Source organism: Stegostoma tigrinum, chromosome 43 (assembly GCF_030684315.1).
Source record: "Stegostoma tigrinum isolate sSteTig4 chromosome 43, sSteTig4.hap1, whole genome shotgun sequence".
Taxonomy (NCBI): domain Eukaryota; kingdom Metazoa; phylum Chordata; class Chondrichthyes; order Orectolobiformes; family Stegostomatidae; genus Stegostoma; species Stegostoma tigrinum.
The window spans coordinates 6662121-6680979 of NC_081396.1; the positions used below are offsets into that span (position 1 = coordinate 6662121).

The 18859-nt window shown below is 57.6% G+C and overlaps 1 protein-coding gene across 1 annotated transcript in view; it reads right to left on the reverse strand.

Moving 5' to 3' along the window:
• Window positions 1-13312, reverse strand: part of LOC125450520 (FH1/FH2 domain-containing protein 3) — a 32937-nt gene extending 19625 nt beyond the window's left edge. The window contains exons 1-5 of the mRNA XM_059641822.1: window positions 12947-13312; window positions 10540-10695; window positions 4513-4695; window positions 2279-2398; window positions 459-620 (exon numbers count right to left, since the gene is read on the reverse strand). Coding sequence (XP_059497805.1) covers window positions 459-620; window positions 2279-2398; window positions 4513-4695; window positions 10540-10695; window positions 12947-13312 — 987 coding nt within the window. The remainder of the gene's footprint in view (window positions 1-458; window positions 621-2278; window positions 2399-4512; window positions 4696-10539; window positions 10696-12946) is intronic.
• Between the last annotated feature and the right edge of the window lie 5547 nt (window positions 13313-18859).

The following is an 18859-nucleotide window of genomic DNA, read 5'->3' on the forward strand; positions in this document are numbered from 1 at the left end:
AGAGAGGAGAGAAATGAACAGAGAGAGAGAGGGAAAGGAAACTGTTGGGAGAATGAGGCAGAGAGAGAGAGAAGGAGAGAAAGGAACGGAGAGAGAAGGAGAGAAATGAACAGAGAGAGAGGGAGAAATACAGAGTGGGAAAGGAGACTGTTGGGAGAATGAGGCAGAGAGAGGGAGAGAAAGGAACAGAGAGAGAGAGAAAGGAACAGAGAGAGGTGGAGAGAGAGAGAGAGGAAGAACGACAGAGGGAAAGAGACACAGAGAGAAAAAGAGCGGTGAGAGAAGGAGAGAGGTCAGACAGAGGCTGAGACTGGCAATGAGACAGAGAGAAAGCAACAGAGAGATAAACCGGGAAGGACGAAGGTCCGGGAGAGAGAGATGATTGTAGAGACAGAGCGGGATGGGAGAAGACGGAGCGATGAAGACAGAGAGAAGGGACAGAGCGAAGACGATGATACCTTGGCTGAGCGTGTAACCGCAGTGATCTCCGAGTACAGGTCGGTGGTGTCGGGAAAGCTCTCGGTGATGATGGAGCAGGCATGGTGCAGCAGGGACTGCCTGTGAACTGTGTCTTTAACCCCAGGCACCTTCTCCAGGTAGCTCAGCTCGAAACCCTTAGCCTGCAGGCAACAGGAGAGCAAGCACGAGCATTTCTGTAAGTGCGACCGTGAGGGGGGCGGGGGGGACCGGGGCAGCACGGGGGTGTGGGGGGGGGGGTGGGTGGGGTATACACAAGCTGCTGCACAGAGACTGGGCAGCAAGATCCCAACAGCATTCACTGACCTACACACAGTGTAGAGGGAGCTTTACTGTGAATCTAACCCCGTGCTGTCCCTGTCCCTGGGAGTGTGTGATGTGGGGGGACGACAGTGGAGAGGGAGCTTTACCCTGTATCTAACCCCGTGCTGTCCCTGGCAGTGTGAGATGGTGGGTGGCAATGTAGGGGAGCTTTACCCTGTATCTAACCCCGTGCTGTCCCTGTCCCAGGGAGTGTTTGATTGGGGAGGTGGAACAGTGTAGAGGGAGCTTTACCCTGTCTCTAACCCTGTGCTGTCCCTGTCCCTGGGAGTGGGTGATGAGGGGGTGGTCAGTGCAGTGTCGGGGGGAGGCACGGGGAGTGCATAATGGGGGGGGAGAGTGCAGTGTCGGTGGGAGGCGGGGGAGTGTGTGATGGGGGGGGAGAGTGCAGTGTCAGGGGGAGGCAGGGGGAGTGTGTGATGGTGGGGGAAGAGTGCAGTGTTGGGGGGAGGCAGGGGGAGTGTGTGATGGTGGGGGAGAGTGCAGTGTCGGGGGGAGGCAGGGGGAGTGTGTGATGGGGGGAGAATGCACAGTGTCGGGGGGAGGCAGCGGGACTGTGTGATGGCGGGGGGAGAGTGCAGTGTCGGGGGGAGGCGGGTGGGAGTGTGTGATGGCGGGGGGAGAGTGCAGTGTCAGAAGGAGGCAGGGGGAGTGTGTGATGGCGGGGGGAGAGTGCAGTGTCAGGGAGAGGCAGGGCCAGTGTGTAATGGCGGGGGGAGAGAGCAGTGTCGGGGGGAGGCAGGGGGTGTGTGTGATGGCGGGGGGAGAGAGCAGTGTCGGGGGGAGGCAGGGGGAGTGTGTGATGGCAGGGGGAGGCGGGTGGGAGTGTGTGATGGCGGGGGGAGAGTGCAGTGTCGGGGGGAGGCGGGGGGAGAGTGCAGTGTCGGGGGGAGGCGGGGGGAGTGTGTGACGGGGGGAGAGTGCAGTGTCGGGGGGAGAGAGTGCAGTGTCGGGGGGAGGAATGGGGAGTGCATAATGGGGGGGGAGAGTGCAGTGTCGGTGGGAGGCGGGGGAGTGTGTGATGGGGGGGAGAGTGCAGTGTCAGGGGGAGGCAGGGGGAGTGTGTGATGGTGGGGGAAGAGTGCAGTGTTGGGGGGAGGCAGGGGGAGTGTGTGATGGTGGGGGAGAGTGCAGTGTCGGGGGGAGGCAGGGGGAGTGTGTGATGGGGGGAGAATGCACAGTGTCGGGGGGAGGCAGCGGGACTGTGTGATGGCGGGGGGAGAGTGCAGTGTCGGGGGGAGGCGGGTGGGAGTGTGTGATGGCGGGGGGAGAGTGCAGTGTCAGAAGGAGGCAGGGGGAGTGTGTGATGGCGGGGGGAGAGTGCAGTGTCAGGGAGAGGCAGGGGGTGTGTGTGATGGCGGGGGGAGAGAGCAGTGTCGGGGGGAGGCAGGGGGAGTGTGTGATGGCAGGGGGAGGCGGGTGGGAGTGTGTGATGGCGGGGGGAGAGTGCAGTGTCGGGGGGAGTGAGGGGGGGCCTTACGTGTGCAGCGTTGAGGAAGTTGCCGATGGCCAGGAGAGTCGCTAAGACACAGCGGAAGGTTTTGTTGGCCACGAGCTGCTCCATCGCCACCTTCAGGTCAAAGAGAGGGACCGCAATGTCCTGGGTACAACACAGGGACATGTCAGTGCCCGCTCCCTGTACCCCCTCCCTGTACCCGCTCCCTCTACCCGCTCCCTGTACCCGCTCCCTGTACCCGCTCCCTGGACCCGCTCCCTGGACCCGCTCCCTGTACCCGCTCCCTGTATCCGCTCCCTGTACCCGCTCCCTGTACCCACTCCCTGTACCCCCTCCCTCTACCCGCTCCCTCTACCCGCTCCCTGTACCCACTCCCTGTACCCGCTCCCTGTACCCGCTCCCTGTACCCGCTCCCTGTACCCACTCCCTGTACCCGCTCCCTGGACCCGCTCCCTGTGCCCGCTCCCTGTACCCGCTCCCTGTACCCGCTCCCTGCGCCCGCTCCCTGCGCCCGCACCCTGTACCCCCTCCCTGTACCCGCTCCCTGCGGCCGCTCGCTGCGCCCCCTCCCTGTACCCGCTCCCTGTACCCGCTCCCTGCGCCCCCTCCCTGTACCCGCTCCCTGTACCCACTCCCTGCGCCCGCTCCCTGCACCCGCTCCCTGTACCCGCTCCCTGTACCCGCTCCCTGTACCCGCTCCCTGTACCCGCTCCCTGCGCCCGCTCCCTGTACCCGCTCCCTGGACCCGCTCCCTGCGCCCGCTCCCTGTGCCCGCTCCCTGTACCCGCTCACTGCACCCGCTCCCTGCACCCGCTTGCTGCGCCCGCTCCCTGTACCCACTCCCTGTACCCGCTCCATGTACCCGCTCCCTGCGCCGGCTCCCTGTACCGGCTCCCTGCACCTGCTCGCTGCGCCCACTCCCTGCGCCCGCTCCCTGCACCCGCTCCCTGTACCCGCTCCCTGTACCCGCTCCCTGCGCCCGCTCCCTGTATCCGCTCCCTGTATCCGCTCCCTGTACCCGCTCCCTGGACCCGCTCACTGCACCCGCTTGCTGCGCCCGCTCCCTGTACCCGCTCCCTGCGCCCGCTCCCTGTACCCGCTCCCGGCGCCTGCTCGCTGCGCCCGCTCCCTGTACCCGCTCCCTGCGCCGGCTCCCTGTACCGGCTCCCTGCACCCGCTCGCTGCGCCCGCTCCCTGTACCCGCTCCCTGCGCCCGCTCCCTGTACCCGCTCCCTGTACCCGCTCCATGTACCCGCTCCCTGCGCCCGCTCACTGTGCCCGCTCCCTGTACCCGCTCCATGTACCCGCTCCATGTACCCGCTCCCTGCGCCCGCAGACTGTGCCCGCTCCCTGTACCCCCTCCCTGCACCCGCTCCCTGTACCCGCTCCCTGCACCCGCTCCCTGTACCCCCTCCCTGCACCCGCTCCCTGTACCCGCTCCCTGCACCCGCTCCCTGTACCCCCTCCCTGTACCCGCTCCCTGCACCCGCTCCCTGTACCCGCTCCCTGCACCCGCTCCATGTACCCGCTCCCTGTATCCGCTACCTGTACCCACTCCCTGCACCCGCTCACTGAACCCGCTCCCTGTACCCGCTCCATGTACCCGCTCCCTGCGCCCGCTCACTGTGCCCGCTCCCTGTACCCGCTCCCTGTACCCGCTCCATGTACCCGCTCCCTGCGCCCGCTCACTGTGCCCGCTCCCTGTACCCCCTCCCTGCACCCGCTCCCTGTACCCGCTCCCTGCACCCGCTCCCTGTACCGCCTCCCTGTACCCGCTCCCTGCACCCGCTCCCTGTACCCGCTCCCTGTACCCGCTCCCTGCACCCGCTCCATGTACCCGCTCCCTGTATCCGCTCCCTGTACCCGCTCCCTGCACCCGCTCACTGTACCCGCTCCCTGTACCCGCTCCCTGCACCCGCTCCCTGCACCCGCTCACTGTACCCGCTCCCTGCACCCGCTCCCTGCGCCCGCTCACTGTGCCCGCTCCCTGTACCCGCTCCCTGCACCCGCTCCCTGTACCCGCTCCCTGTACAACCTCCCATTTACCCCATCACTGTCACACACTCCCCTATACCCCACACCCCTCACTGTAACACTCTCCCCTATACCCCACACCCCTCACTGTAACACTCTCCCCTATACCCCACATCCCTCACTGTAACACACTCCCCTATACCCCACACCCCTCACTGTAACACTCTCCCCTATACCCCACACCCCTCACTGTAACACTCTCGCGTCCACCCCATGCTTCTCACCTTTTCCCGGCTCTCATACTCTGTTTTGAAGGCCCACAGCTGTAACCTGGCCTGCAGCTCGCTCACTGATGCCAGTGTGAGCAGGAATTGCTCTGCGTTGCCTAGCCTCTGGCTGGGGTTGGCCTGCTGTGCCTCACGGATTTTCTCCAGCTCTTCGTCTGTGGGGACCATTGTCAGGAGCCTCTGCGGAGGGAGCGGCAGGTTACTTGCTGAAACGCGGCCCGGCGAGCTGGGCTCCATGAAGATTTGTGGGCCCAGTCTGTCAGGGAGTGGAGCGAGACCGACACTGCAGAGCACCTTCCAGCCACGTTTCCCAGCTGCTGCTCACTTCCGGTCTCCGATCCCCTTCAGCCCTACACCTCACACCACACCAGCCTGTTTCTACCCCTCTCTCTGTTATTGCTTTGCCTTCCCCCACGTCCTCCATGTCCTTGAGATCGCAGGCTCACATTACCACCTTCGTCCCTTGTCATTTCGTGTGGACACAAAGGCAGGAAAGATCTTCTGTGACAGGATGCAGCTCTCAGTCAGGGCATCTTGACACTCTCTTTGCTCTGTTCTCTGTTTTCTATTTCTGTGGTGTGCGCTCTGTGGTGTGCGCTCTGTGCTGTGCACTCTGTAGTGTGCGTCCTGTGGTGTGCGCTCTGTGGTGTGCGCTCTGTGGTGTGCGCTCTGTGGTGTGCGCTCTGTAGTGTGCGTCCTGTGGTGTGCTGCCTGTAGTGTGCGTCCTGTGGTGTGCGCTCTGTAGTGTGCGCTCTGTAGTGTGCGTCCTGTGGTGTGCGCTCTGTAGTGTGCGTCCTGTGGTGTGCGCTCTGTAGTGTGCGTCCTGTGGTGTGCTGCCTGTAGTGTGCTGCCTGTAGTGTGCGTCCTGTGGTGTGCGCTCTGTGGTGTGCGCTCTGTGGTGTGCGTCCTGTGGTGTGCTGCCTGTAGTGTGCGTCCTGTGGTGTGCATTCTGTGGTGTGCGCTCTGTGGTGTGCGCTCTGTGGTGTGCGCTCTGTGGTGTGCTGCCTGTAGTGTGCGTCCTGTGGTGTGCATTCTGTGGTGTGCGCTCTGTGCTGTGCGTCCTGTGGTGTGCGCTCTGTGGTGTGCGCTCTGTGTTGTATGTTGTGGGTTCTACGTTCGGTGCTTTTGGGGCTGTTTTCCCCAGTGTGGGAATTTCAGAGGGAGAGAGGGGAAGGTATTAATGGGGGTGACAGTGGCTGGCGCTGTTATTGGTGCAGATGGTGGCACCGAGTTGCACGGGGCTGGGGTGGGCGAGCAAGGGAAGGTGTTGACGGTGGACCTTGAGCCTCAATGGGAGGAGACTGGTCTGGCGGGGTGGGGGGGGGGGTGGTCGGCGCAGGGATAGAGCGAGTGCGAGTCACGGGGAAAAAATGGTGGCCCTGAGCCAGCAGAGTGGGGAAAGTCGCTGATCTCCTACGAGCAGGGCTGGCCATTCCTCCCGACGGACAAAAACTGACCCCTGGGTAGGGGGGCAACCTCAGACCAGGGTCTGATGCCAACTGTTACTCCTGGTTGGTTTAAGTGGGAAAATCCAGCTGGAGCACCACATACCCCCCCACCCACAACGATTCAAACCCTCGTGGTGATACTGAAGTCAACACTGATGGGTCTTTCCGATGGCAGATAGTTTATTGACTTTCTCAGTCTCACACCTCTAAGCCCACATCCAGCGTTAACAGGCGAATCTCTGCAGATGAATACATGCCCGCACCTGGCATGAGCAAGCATCAAAATTGGTGACTCAATGGACAGTGATAACACGGGGATCTTGATCTATTGGGTCCATGGGCTGGGAGTGGCAGATGGAGTTTTATTTGGATAAATGCGAGGGGTTGCATTTTGGTGAAGCAAACAAGGGCAGGACTCATACAGTTAATGGTAGGGCCTTGGGTGGTGCTGTAGAACAGAGAGGCCTAGGGGACAGGTACATAATTTATTGAGGTTTGTGTGTGACAGGGAGACAGGGCGCTCGCCTTCATCACTCAGACCTTTCGAGTGTAGGGGTTGGGGACGTCACGTCGGTGAGGCCTCTCCTGGAGCGCTGTGTCCTGTCCCGGTCTCCCTGTTACAGGGAAGGGTGTTACTGACTGGAGAGGGGTCCGGGAGAGATTTACCGGGATGTTGCCGGGAACAGAGGGTTTGAGCTACAGGGAGAGGCTGGGACTGTTTTCCTTGGAGCATGAGAGGGTGACCCTTACAGAGGTTTATAAAATGGTGAGGGGCATAGAGCAGGTGAAGGTCTGCCCAGGGAGAGTTGGATCAAAAGGCTGTGTGTGTTAGAGAGAGAGAGAGAGTGTGTGTGTGTGTGTGTGTGTGTGTGTGTGTGTGTGTGTGTGTGTGTGTGTGTGTGTGTGTGTGTGTGTGTGTGTGTGTGAGTGTGTGAGAGAGAGTGTGTGAGTGTGTGTGAGAGAGAGAGATAGAGAGAGAGTGTGTGTGTGTGAGTGTGTGTGTGAGAGAGAGAGTGTGTGAGTGTGTGTGTGTGTGAGTTTGAGAGAGTGTGTGTGTGAGAGTGTGTGTGTGGTGTGTATGTGTGTGTGGTGTGTGTGTGTGAGAGAGAGAGAGACAGTGTGTGTGAGTGTATGTGTGAGAGCGTGTGTGTGAGTGTGTGTATGTGAGTGTGTGTGTGTGTGTGTGAGGGCTGAGGGTGTTGGAGCAGGAGATCATCCGCCTCGAAATGACACAAAGCTGCCATTCACGTTACTGGCATGTGCACAGAGCATGAGGGGGCACCGAGCAAACTCACTCACACTCTCACACACACACCAGCTCACACACACACACACACTCTCACACACCCACACTCACACACACTCTCTCTCTCTCACACACACACACACACACACACACACACACTCTCACACACCCACACTCACACACACCCACACTCTCACACACTCTCTCTCTCTCACACACACACTCACTCGCACACACACACGCTCTCTCTCTCACACACACTCACACACACGCTCACAAACACACACACACGCGCACACACGCACTCACACTCGCTCTCTGTCTGCCTCACTCATACACACACACATTCACACATACACACAATCATGCACATACACTCTCACACACACACACTCTCACGCACACACATACACACTCACACTCGCTCTCTGTCTGACTCACTCATACACACACACATACACTGTCTCACACTCGCATACACTCTCACACACACACACACACTCTCTCTCACACATACACTCTCACACACACATACTCACATACTCTCTCTCACACACACTCACACACACACACTCTCACACACACTCACGTACACGCACACACTCACACATGCGCACACTCACACACACTCACACACTCGCTCTCTGTCTGCCTCACTCATACACACACACACACACACAATCACACACATACACTCTCTCACACACACACACGCACACACTCACACACACACTGTCTCTCACACACACACACACACACACACACACTCTCTCTCTCTCTCTCTCTCTCTCACACACACACTCTCTCTCACACTCTCACACACACACTGTCTCTCGCACACACACACACTCTCTCACACACACACAGACACGCTCACACACTCGCACACGCTCACAAACACACACACACGCGCACTCACACACACAAGCACTCACACACATGCACTCACACACACACTCTCTCTCTATCTGCCCTACTCATACACACACACACACAATCACATATACACTCTCTTACACACTCACATGCTCACACACACTCTCACACACATACTCACACACACACATACTCACACACACTCACACATACTCACACATACTCACACACACTCACACTCTCACATAGACACACACGCAGACACACACTCTCACGTACTCACACAGACACACACACTCACTCACACAGACACAGACACACCCACTCACATAGTCACACACACACACTTACACAGACGCACACACACAGGCACGCGCACACATACACACGCAGACACATACTCTCACACACGTTCACATAGATGCACACACAAATGTGTTCACGCACACACTCTCACATACTCACACACACGCACACACAATCACACCGACACACACACACACACACTCACGCACACACACTCACACACACATGCTCACAAACTCACGCGCACTCACACACACGCATTCACACACACGCACTCACACACACTCTCTCTGTCTGCCCTACTCATACACACACACAATCACACATATACACTCTCTCACACGCTCACACACTCTCTCACACATACACATACACACACTCTCACACACTCACATACTCACACACACGCTCACACACACTCTCACACACACACACAGACACACACGCAGACGCACACTCTCACATACTCACACAGACACACACACTCACTCACACAGACACAGACGCACACACTCACATAGTCACACACACACACTCACACAGACGCATACACACAGGCGCGCACACACACACGCAGACACACACACATTCACACAGATGCACACACACAAATGCGTTCACGCACACACATGCACACATATGTGCACACACACAGGCGCTCACACACTCTCCCATACTCACACACATGCACACACACTCACACCGACACACACATACACACTCACATAGACGTGCGCGTGCACACACACACAGGTGCGCACACACGCAGTCACGTACTCTCACATAATCACACACACTCTCACATACTCACACACACACACACTCACTCATACACACACTCACACACACTCACTCACACTCACATAGACGCACACACACACAGACGCGTGCACACACACAGAGACACATGCAGACACACACTCTCACATACTCACACACACACACACTCACTCACACACATACACACTCATATGGAAGCACACACACAGACGCGCGCGCACACACACTCGCAGACGCGCACACACACACACACACACACACACACACACACACACACTCTGACATACTCACTCACACACAGATGCACACAAACACAGCCACACACCCTCACATACTCACACACAGATGCACACACACACCGACACACACTCTCACATACTCACACACACACAGCCACACACTCTCACATACACACACACACAGACGCATGCACACACACAGGCGTGCACACACACAGACACACATGCAGACACACACTCTCACATACTCACATACACACTCACATGGACGCACACACTCACACAGACGCGCGCGTGCACACACACTCGCAGACACACACACAGGCGCACACACACACACACACACTGACATACTCACACACAGACGCACACAAACACAGCCACCCACTCTCACATACTCACACACAGATGCAGACACACACCGACACACACTCTCACATACTCACACACACACACACACTCACACAGACGCATACACGCGCAACCACACACACACAGAATCACATACACGCTCACACACACTTACACACATGTGCGCACACACACATCTGAACGAAAAAAGAACACAAAGGAGAAACACTGCACAGGAACAGGCCCTTCGGCCCTCCAAGCCTGTGCTGATCATCATGCCCTGACTGAGCTGAGAAAACAACCCTCCTGCCCTTATTCGGTCTCTATCCCTCTACTCCCTCCTGATCCATGGAACCATCCAGATGCTTCTTAAATGTCAGGAACACGCCTGCTCCCACCCTGTTGTCTGGCAGTGCATTCCTGGCTGCCACCACTCTCTGCACTTCCCCTCACACATCTCCCTTAAAACCTTGCCCCCACTCACCTTCAATCTGCGTCCCCCCTTGTAGCTGAAACGTCAACCCCAGGAAAAAGCATCTGACCGTCCGCCCTCCCTGCGCCTCTAGTAATGTTGTCGACCTCTGTCGGGTCTCGTGTCAGCATCCGCCTCTCCTTTTGAGTCTCTTTTCACAGCCAGTGCCCTCCAGACCGGGCGGCGTCCTGGTGAAGCTTCCCTGGGCCTGCGTCTGGCAGCGCGGGGGCCGTAACTCAATGGTTGGGGGGCTGCAAATGTGGCCCTGGCAGAGGCATTCCGCGCAGGCGCGCCTCGCTGACTCACCTCAATGGCGTCTTTCTCGAGGACGCACTGGTCAAAGCTGAGAAGAGCGGCCTGGACGACGTGAGGGGCAGGCAGAGCGGTCAGGCCAATGTTGATGGCGTTGCTCCTCATCAGGCCCAGGACGGTCAGCTCCTGCTTCCTCCCGGGGCACGGAGGCTGCACCAGAGAGAGAGAGACAAGGCCGGGGTCTCAGTCACAACGATACCGGGGGGGCACAGAACACATCCCACCCCCCACACACCGAGAGAGAAAGACCCCCCGCCTCACGCAGACAGAGTGCGCCAAACTAGACAATCTGCCATCTTTGCTGCGGTCACTGCCTGTGGGATCTTGCTGTGCCCACCCCCCCACCCTCAGTGCCAGCCTGCCCGAGCCCCTCAACACCCTCCGTTCAGGGTCTGGAGTCTGGAGTTGGGCCAGACTGGGGTAAAGACGGTAGACCTCCTTTCCCACCCTGCTCCCCCGTATAAAAAGGGGTATCCATGCAGTTTTTAAACCCCCCTCCCGACCCCACGGCAGACGGTGTAACTCCCGCCTCCGTCCAGGGACCCCGCGTGCACTGCCCAGAATCTGGTCCCACTGCCTTCGCCGCGCGGTCTCCCCTAGGCCGGGGAAAACGAAGCGCTAGGCTGGGTGGCCCTCCCCCCCGCAAGAGAGACCCCCGAGCTCCCGGCTGCCTGCCGCTCCGACATACCACCCCGTTCCCTGGTCTCCGAGACGGCAGGAACGCTGGAGAGCCCGGGATAGCACGGCGCGGAGGAGGGTTGGTGGGCAGCACCAGAGGAGCAGGGAGGCCTCTGAAGAACGGGTCCCGACCCGAAACGGTATTGTGTGGCAAGGAAACACTGGGGTGTTGTGAGATGGAAGGCATCCCAGGGTGATAACGGCTCCTTGTGAAACATTCAAACCCCGGTAAAGGGAATTCTCAGTCGAGTGAGAACAGGCAAGTCATTCCCCTTCTTTAAAACGCTGGTTCCGCACCCCCCCCCCCCCCACCCCGCCACCAACCGAAGATTTAAAGGGCTGGAGTTTTAAATGCCTCAATAGACCCGACCATGGGCAACAGGTTTGGGCAAGTTTTACTTGTAGCGACTCCCCCGGAGAATCCTGGCCGCTCCCCATGAACGGCCTGCCTTCCTTCCCCTCTAATGTTGCCTCTGGCCCTGTTGCACTCCTCCAGCCGTGTTATCTCTGTCATTGATGGGGTCAACGCTTCGGGGAAGCTGGGAGAACAGCCCCTCACTTCCAGCCTGGGGACCCTGCAGCCTCCAGCCATGTTATCTCTGTCATTGATGGGGTCAACGCTTCGGGGAAGCTGGGAGAACAGCCCGTCACTTCCAGCCTGGGGACCCTGCAGCAACCCGCCCCATGCCCTTACCCGGACCCCACCTCAGCCTTGTTACCACATGGGTTGCTATTACAGATGACCCTCTTGCTAGCGACCAACAGTCCCCATTCATAGCTACTCATTCTCCTAGGGGTGGCCATTATTCAACCCCTTTGCCTGTCCAATGTCAACCCCCCCCCCCACCCCCCGGCCACAGTGCTGGAAGCAGGCCATTCGGCCCGTCAAGTCCACAGCAACCGTCCAAAGCGCATCCCAGCCGGACCAAATTCCCCTGCCTCGTCCCCGCTTCTCCGCACGGCCAACCCGCCTTAACCCGAAGGCGGGAGGAAACCCACGCAGGCGCGGGGTTGGGGTTGTGGGTGGCGGGGGGAGGGGGTGGGGGCGGGAAGCGAGAACGCTCCGGCCCCGCACGCAGACCGAGGGCCGAATCGAACCCGGCTCGCCGGGCGCCGCGAGCGCCACCGTCTTTCCCTTCCTCGTCTTCCTTCTCGTCAGGCTCCCATCTCTACTGCTGTACTGTTTTCCCAACCCACCACCACCACCATCTTTTTTCTCCCCACCCCACACCCCAGAAATTTCTGTCTCTTCCCACGGTCACGGTGACCATGACCAGACTTCGATCCCCGGGTTTATTTGTCGGGAATATTAAAATTCCACCAGTGGCCCCGGCGGGATTCGAACCCCTGAAGTGGGGGAGTGAAGGGCGCCCACGGGGTCCCAAACCCAACGACGTTACCACTAAGCCACTGCTTGGGAGCTGTCCACTGACCATGCCATTACACCCGCCTTCCCTAACCACACCCCCCTACTCCCGAGTCCAATGGAAGATCCCTTCCGTTCAAACTGCCCGCCGACTCTTCCATCAGGAGTCGGAGATGGGGGTTACCAGGGGAGTCCATTCACCCCCCCCAGGGATAAGAGAATTCCCCCCATCTCCGTATCCGGTGGGAGATCCTTTTCGTTTAGGATGCCGGCCGACTCTTCCATTCGGAGGCGGCAGCGGGGTGTGTCCGGTGCGGACCATTTTGGAGGAGGGGAGGCATTAGATTTCCCGCTCACCTGGAGGCCGCCGGCGCCGCTCTTGCTGGCGAACAGGCGGCGGAGGGCGGCGTCGTCGACGGCCACCGGCTCCAGGGAGGCCCAGATGGTCCGGGGTCCGAAGTGGCCGCACCGGGGCAGGAGCGGGAGGTCCCGGAGGCTGTTCCAGAAGAGGCGGACGGTGCGGGGTGGGCCCGGCGGAGCCTGGGGCCGAGGCCGGGCCGGGGCCGGGGGTGGGGGTGGGGGAGGGGGGCTGCTGACCCCGGGGGGAGGGGCCGGGCCCGGGCCCTCCATCACCCCCACATCCTCCTCCTCCCACAGGTCGGTAAAGTCCAGGCTCCGCAGCCGCAGCTGTTTCACCCCGTCCCTCAACAGGGTCTCCCACATCGGGGTCAAGGGGCAGGGGTCAACGGGGACGGGGGTCAGGTGGTCAATGGGCTGGGGTCAGGGGGTCAGTGGGGATGAGGTCAATGGGCTGGATCAAGGGGGTCAATGGGGATGTGGTCAAGAGGGACTGGGGTCACGGGGTCAATGGGGATGGGGTCAAGAGGGACTGGGGTCACGGGGTCAATGGGGATGTGGTCGAGAGGGACTGTGGTCATGGGGTCAAGTGGGACGGGGGTCAGGAGGTCAATGGATATGGAATCGGGGCGAGGGGGGAATGTTCAGTGGGAAGGGGGTCAGTGGAGATAGTGTCGGGGGACTGGGGTCAAGGGTCAGTGCAGATGGGGTCAAGAGGCTGGGGTCAGGGGTCAATGGGATGTGGTCAAGAGGGACCGGGGTCAGTGGGTCAATGGGGATTGGGTCGGGGGGGGTTAGTGGGGATGGGGTCACGGGGTCAATGGAGATGGGGTCAAGAGGGACTGGGGTCAGGGGGATCAATGGAGATAGGGTCCGTGTGGAAGGGACAAGGCGTCAGGGGGACTGGGGTCAGGGGATTAGTGGGGATGGAATCAGGGGGTCAGTGGGGATGTGGTCAAGGAGGTGGGGGACAAAAGGGCAGAGATCGGGGGGACTGGGGTCAGGGCCAGGGGTTCAGTGGGGACAGGGTCAGTGGGTCGGGGGCCGGGTGCAGGGGATAAGGGTCAAGGAAATAGGGGTTGGGGCAGGGACAGGGGAATCCACCTGGGAGTCAGCTGTCAGCACCTTCGGGAGAGAGGGATAGGGAGGAGGGAGGAAGGATGGGGAACGGGGTAGGTGAGGGTGTTGGGGAAGTGGGAGGGGAGGGAGGAAGAAGATGAGAGAGAAGAGGAGGTGGAGCAGGAGAAAGGTTGTGGGGAGAGGAGGTGGAGGATGAGGGAGCTCGGTCCTGGCCGAAGAGAGAAGATCTTCTGCCGAGGACGAACAGCCAGTGATGAGAGCTCCCCTGCCTGTCCCTCTGAAGTATATTGACGTCTCTCGGTCTCCTCAGCAGTCGGTGGAATTTCCCTCTGTGTGTGTGTGTGTGTCTGTCCTCCTCTTCGCCTTCTCAGCAAATGTTTCAAGCTTGCTTCCCCTCCCAACACCCCTGAGGTTTCTAGCCTCCCGTTTTCTTGTGGTTTTGGCAGGCCTCCTTCCAGACTGGGTTGACCTTCCTATCTGCTGATAAGGAAGGCTTTTGTCGCCAGGCAAGTGTGACTTGGCGCAGCTTCGATTTTATGGAGGCTGGTTGGCAGCGCACCATCTCCCCGCCCCCCCAACCTTCTCTCTGTCTGTCTTTCTCTGCTTCCATCTCTTCCCCTTCCTCAGTGTATGATCCTCAGTGTATCACCCCCCACTCACTGCCCCCAGAGAGGGAGAGAATGATAGAGATCAGTAGGTGCCAAGGGAGAGGGATGGAGTGGGGGTTGGTGAGATTGAGGGAGAGAGCATGCTAGAGGCAGCGGGATACGGGTTGGGGGGTAGCATGGGAGGACATGCTAGGAAATAGGAAAACAATGGACAGAAACAGGGGCATTGGCAGAGGTTTTGGGAATAGGAGCCGCAAATGGGCTTGGAATATAATGCCCCTCCTTGGGCAGTCTTCATCACTTGCTCCTTCAGTGTCTCTGTCTCCCTTTTGATCAGCTCTCCTGCCACCTACCTCTCCATCTCCCTGCTGTTTCCAGTTCGTGGCCGGATGTGTCATTCTGTGCCGCACCCCCTTTCTCTGTCTCTTCCCCCCCCCCAGTGCCACTGGAGAGTGAATGATAGAGAAAAGGGTAGGGAAGATGGTGAGGCAGGGAGAGAGAAAGAGATTGAAGAGGGAGAGAGAAAAATGAAAGAGATGAGGAGACGGTCAGAAACAGAGGGGAAGAGAAAGAGATGGAGCAAGAGTGAGACTAGAAATGGGCCGGTTATCTTGCAGGATTTTGTTTCTGCAAACCCGCCCCCCCCCCACCCCTCCCTTGTGCGCGAGATGTTATAGACTAAGCTCCCCTGAGTGCACCCACGTGAGATAAGGGAACAAACAAACAGAGTAATTACGCGTCATTAACTCCAGTTATATCCAGATGACATCTTGCTGGCCTGCAGCCAGGGAAAAGACCCCCCCCCCTGAGAAAAACCCACAGAGACTGGAAATCGGAAACAAGAAAAGCAGGAATGGCTGGGAAAACTCAGCAGGTCGGGCTGTGTCTGTGGAGAGAGGAACAAGAGTTTGGGGTCCACGAGGCTTCTCCACCTACCGTGTGCAGTGAGTTGGAAGGGAAGAGGACATGTGCGTAGACCAGCCTGTGTCTGTTTCACTGAACTCTCTCTCGCTGGGAGAGCCGTGTGGACCTGGAACAGTTAGAACCTGAATCAGACGAAGGTCTATCTCCACCTCGGGAGCGTGATGCTCCATTTGAGTAGTGGGCCATGTTGGGGGGGGCGGTGGGCGTTGTCTTCCTTTGAGCACCTTGTAGATGGAACAAATCTGCCTCACGACCGTTCACCTTTTTATCCTACCCAATGAGAAAATGGAGAAACCACAAAGGCTAGAGAACGTAGGCCGTTCAGCCCATCAACTCTGCCCCGCCATTCACTGGGATCGTGGGCTGATCTGATCATCCTCGACTCACGCTTTCCTGCCTTTTGCCCCCCTGGATTCCCTTCGCGATTAATAATCCCTCTCTATCTCGGCCTTCAATACCCTCGATGACCCGGCCTCGCCAGCACCTCCCCCTCCCCCCGGCAGTAAAGACTCACACAGATTCACCCCCCCCCCCCCCACCTGGAGAGAGGAGAAGTCCCTCCCCGTTTTCCGTCTTAGTGGGCGACCCCCCCACTCTGAGATGATGCCCCCTCTGGGTCCTAGACTCTCCCACACAGGGGGGTAACAACCCCTCCCCATCTCCCCCTGTCAGGCTCCCCCCCTCAAAGAATCCTGTGTTTTCTTCTAAACTTTGATGAGTACAGACACAGTCTCTCCTCGAGTTACAGTCCCTCCATCCCCAGTATCATCTTCTTGAACCCCTGCTGCACTCTCTCTACGGCAGGTCTATCCTCCGTGAGGTAGGGACAGCAGAACTGTACACGATACTCCAGCTGCAGTCTTACCAAGGCCTTATAGGGCTGCAGAAAAGACATCCCTGCTTCTGAATTCTCATCCTCTCGCAACGAAAGCCCCGTTTACCTTTGTAACTGCTTGCTGAATGTTCTCCTTACGTTGACTGGTGTACAAGGACACCCAGATCCCTGTGTGCACCCAGCACATTCCAGCGTGTCCCCGGAGAGATAATCCTCCACCTTTCTGCTCTCACACTGAAGAGTGTTGTGTGTACGAACGGACCACAGCCCCCTCCCTCACAACTCATAATCCCACCCAGTTTCTGGGTCATGGCCGAACTTGGAAAAAGTATTCTCACGCAGGGTGTATTTAATTGTAGCGAGGATAGCTGGGACCCAGGCCTTGGAGCGTTGTGGTACCCTGCGAGGCTTCGCTTACTGCTCAGAGAACCCACCCATTTATTCCTGTCTGTTGGCCAACTCTCACTCCATGTCGATATACTGCCCCTTCGTTCCATGAGCTTTAATTTGACCCGCTAACCACTTCTCAAAATTCTTCTGCAAATCCAAATATACCACATCCACTGGTTCTCCCTTCTCTATTCTACTCGTTACAGCGTTAGTGGATTTGTGAAGCGTGATCTACCCTTCAGAAGCCCACACTGTCGTCTAATCTCCCTAATGTTCTGTCATGATAAAAGTCTAATTTTTCCCCGCTGGGTTAACATGGCCTGCCATTTTCCAATCATTTTGTCCTTCCCTTTCTAAACAGGGACCTACATTTGCCAGCCTCCAATCCGCAGGAAGCGCTGCAGAAATTTGGAAGACCCACTAATGCGTACAATATTTCCAGGGCAAACACCTTTTTCACTCTGGGATGGAGATTACCGAGCCCTGGGGACTTGTCAGTCTTTGACCCTGTAAATTTCACCAGTACCATTCTCTTACTGAAACTAAATTCCTTCAATTCTGGCCCCTCGCTCCCCGAACATTTCTGGGAGGTTACTTGTGAAGACAGAAGTAAAGTACACAGTTCAATTCTTCTACCATTTATTTATTCTCCATTATAATTTCCCTCTTTCTGGCTGTAAGGAACCTAAAATTTGTCCTGACCGATCTTTTCGAACAACCACAGAAGCTTTCACAGTCAGTTTTTATGTTCACTGCAGGTGCCCCCTCATACTCTATTGTTCCCCTTTTGGATCAATCGTTTTGTCCACAGTTGGCAGAATTCTGAAATGCTCCCAGTCCTCAGGCTACCTGCTTTTTCTGGAAACTTTACACGTCTCCTCTTTGAATCTAATACTGGCTCAAATTTCTTTTGTTAGCCATGGCTGAGTCACTTACTGTTTGCATCAGAACTGAACAATTGTTGGAAATCATGCATACTTTCCTCAAATGTTGGCTAGTGCCTGTCCACTTTTGACCCTTCTAGCAAAGTTTCCCGATCTATCATTGCCAAATCACACCTCATACCCTTGAAATCTCTGATATTTAGATTCATGACTCTGGCCATAGAGTTATGGAAACAGATCCTTTGGCCCTTGTTGCCTCCATAACCTAGTCCCACCTGTCTGCTCCTGGCCCATATCCCTCCAAACTTTCCCTATCCATGAACTTATCTAAATGTCCTTTAAAACGCTGTAACTGTCCCCACACCCATCACTTCCTCTGGAAGCTGCTTTCCCCAACCTCTGTGTGAAATAGTTACCCCTCAGGTCCCTTTTAAATCATTCCCCCCTCACCTTAAAAATAGTTTTGAAACTCCCCACCCTAGAGAAATGATGTCCCTTGTGATTTTATAAACCTCGAGAAGGGTCAAACCCTCAGCCTCCTGCACTCCAGTGAAAAAAGTCCCAGCCCCTCCTCATAACTCGAACCCTCCACACCCAGCAAAGCCCCGGGAAATCTCTCCCGAACCCCTCTCCGGCTCAGTAACACCCTTTCCTGTAACAGGGAGAGTGGAACGGGACACAGCGCTCCAGAAGAGGCCTGGCTAACGTCCCAGTACAACCTCAACGTGACGTCCCCAACCCCTACACTTGAAGGGTCTGAGCAATGAAGGCAAGCGCTCTGAACGCCCCCCCCCCCACTCCACTGTCGACATGTGACACAAACTTCAAAGCATTATGTACCTGAACCCCCTAGGTCTTTCTGTTCTACAACACTACCCAAGGCCCTAATTTTAAGTGTATGTGTCTTGCTTTTATGTTCGTTACCAAAATGCAACATCTCACACCTACCCAGATTAAACTCCACCTGCCCCCCTTCAGTCGATTGACCCAATCGATCAAGACACTTCTGTAATCTTGGATAACCTTCCTCACTGTCCAATCTTGGGTCACCCACAAACATACTAGCCATGCCTCCTAAATCCTCATCCACGAAACTGTGGGTTATGTATTAGACCTTTTTAATTGTGTTGCTGGCACTCATTCAATCTGAGCCTCCCTGAATGAACGCAGCATCCCCGCCTTGCCTTGTTTT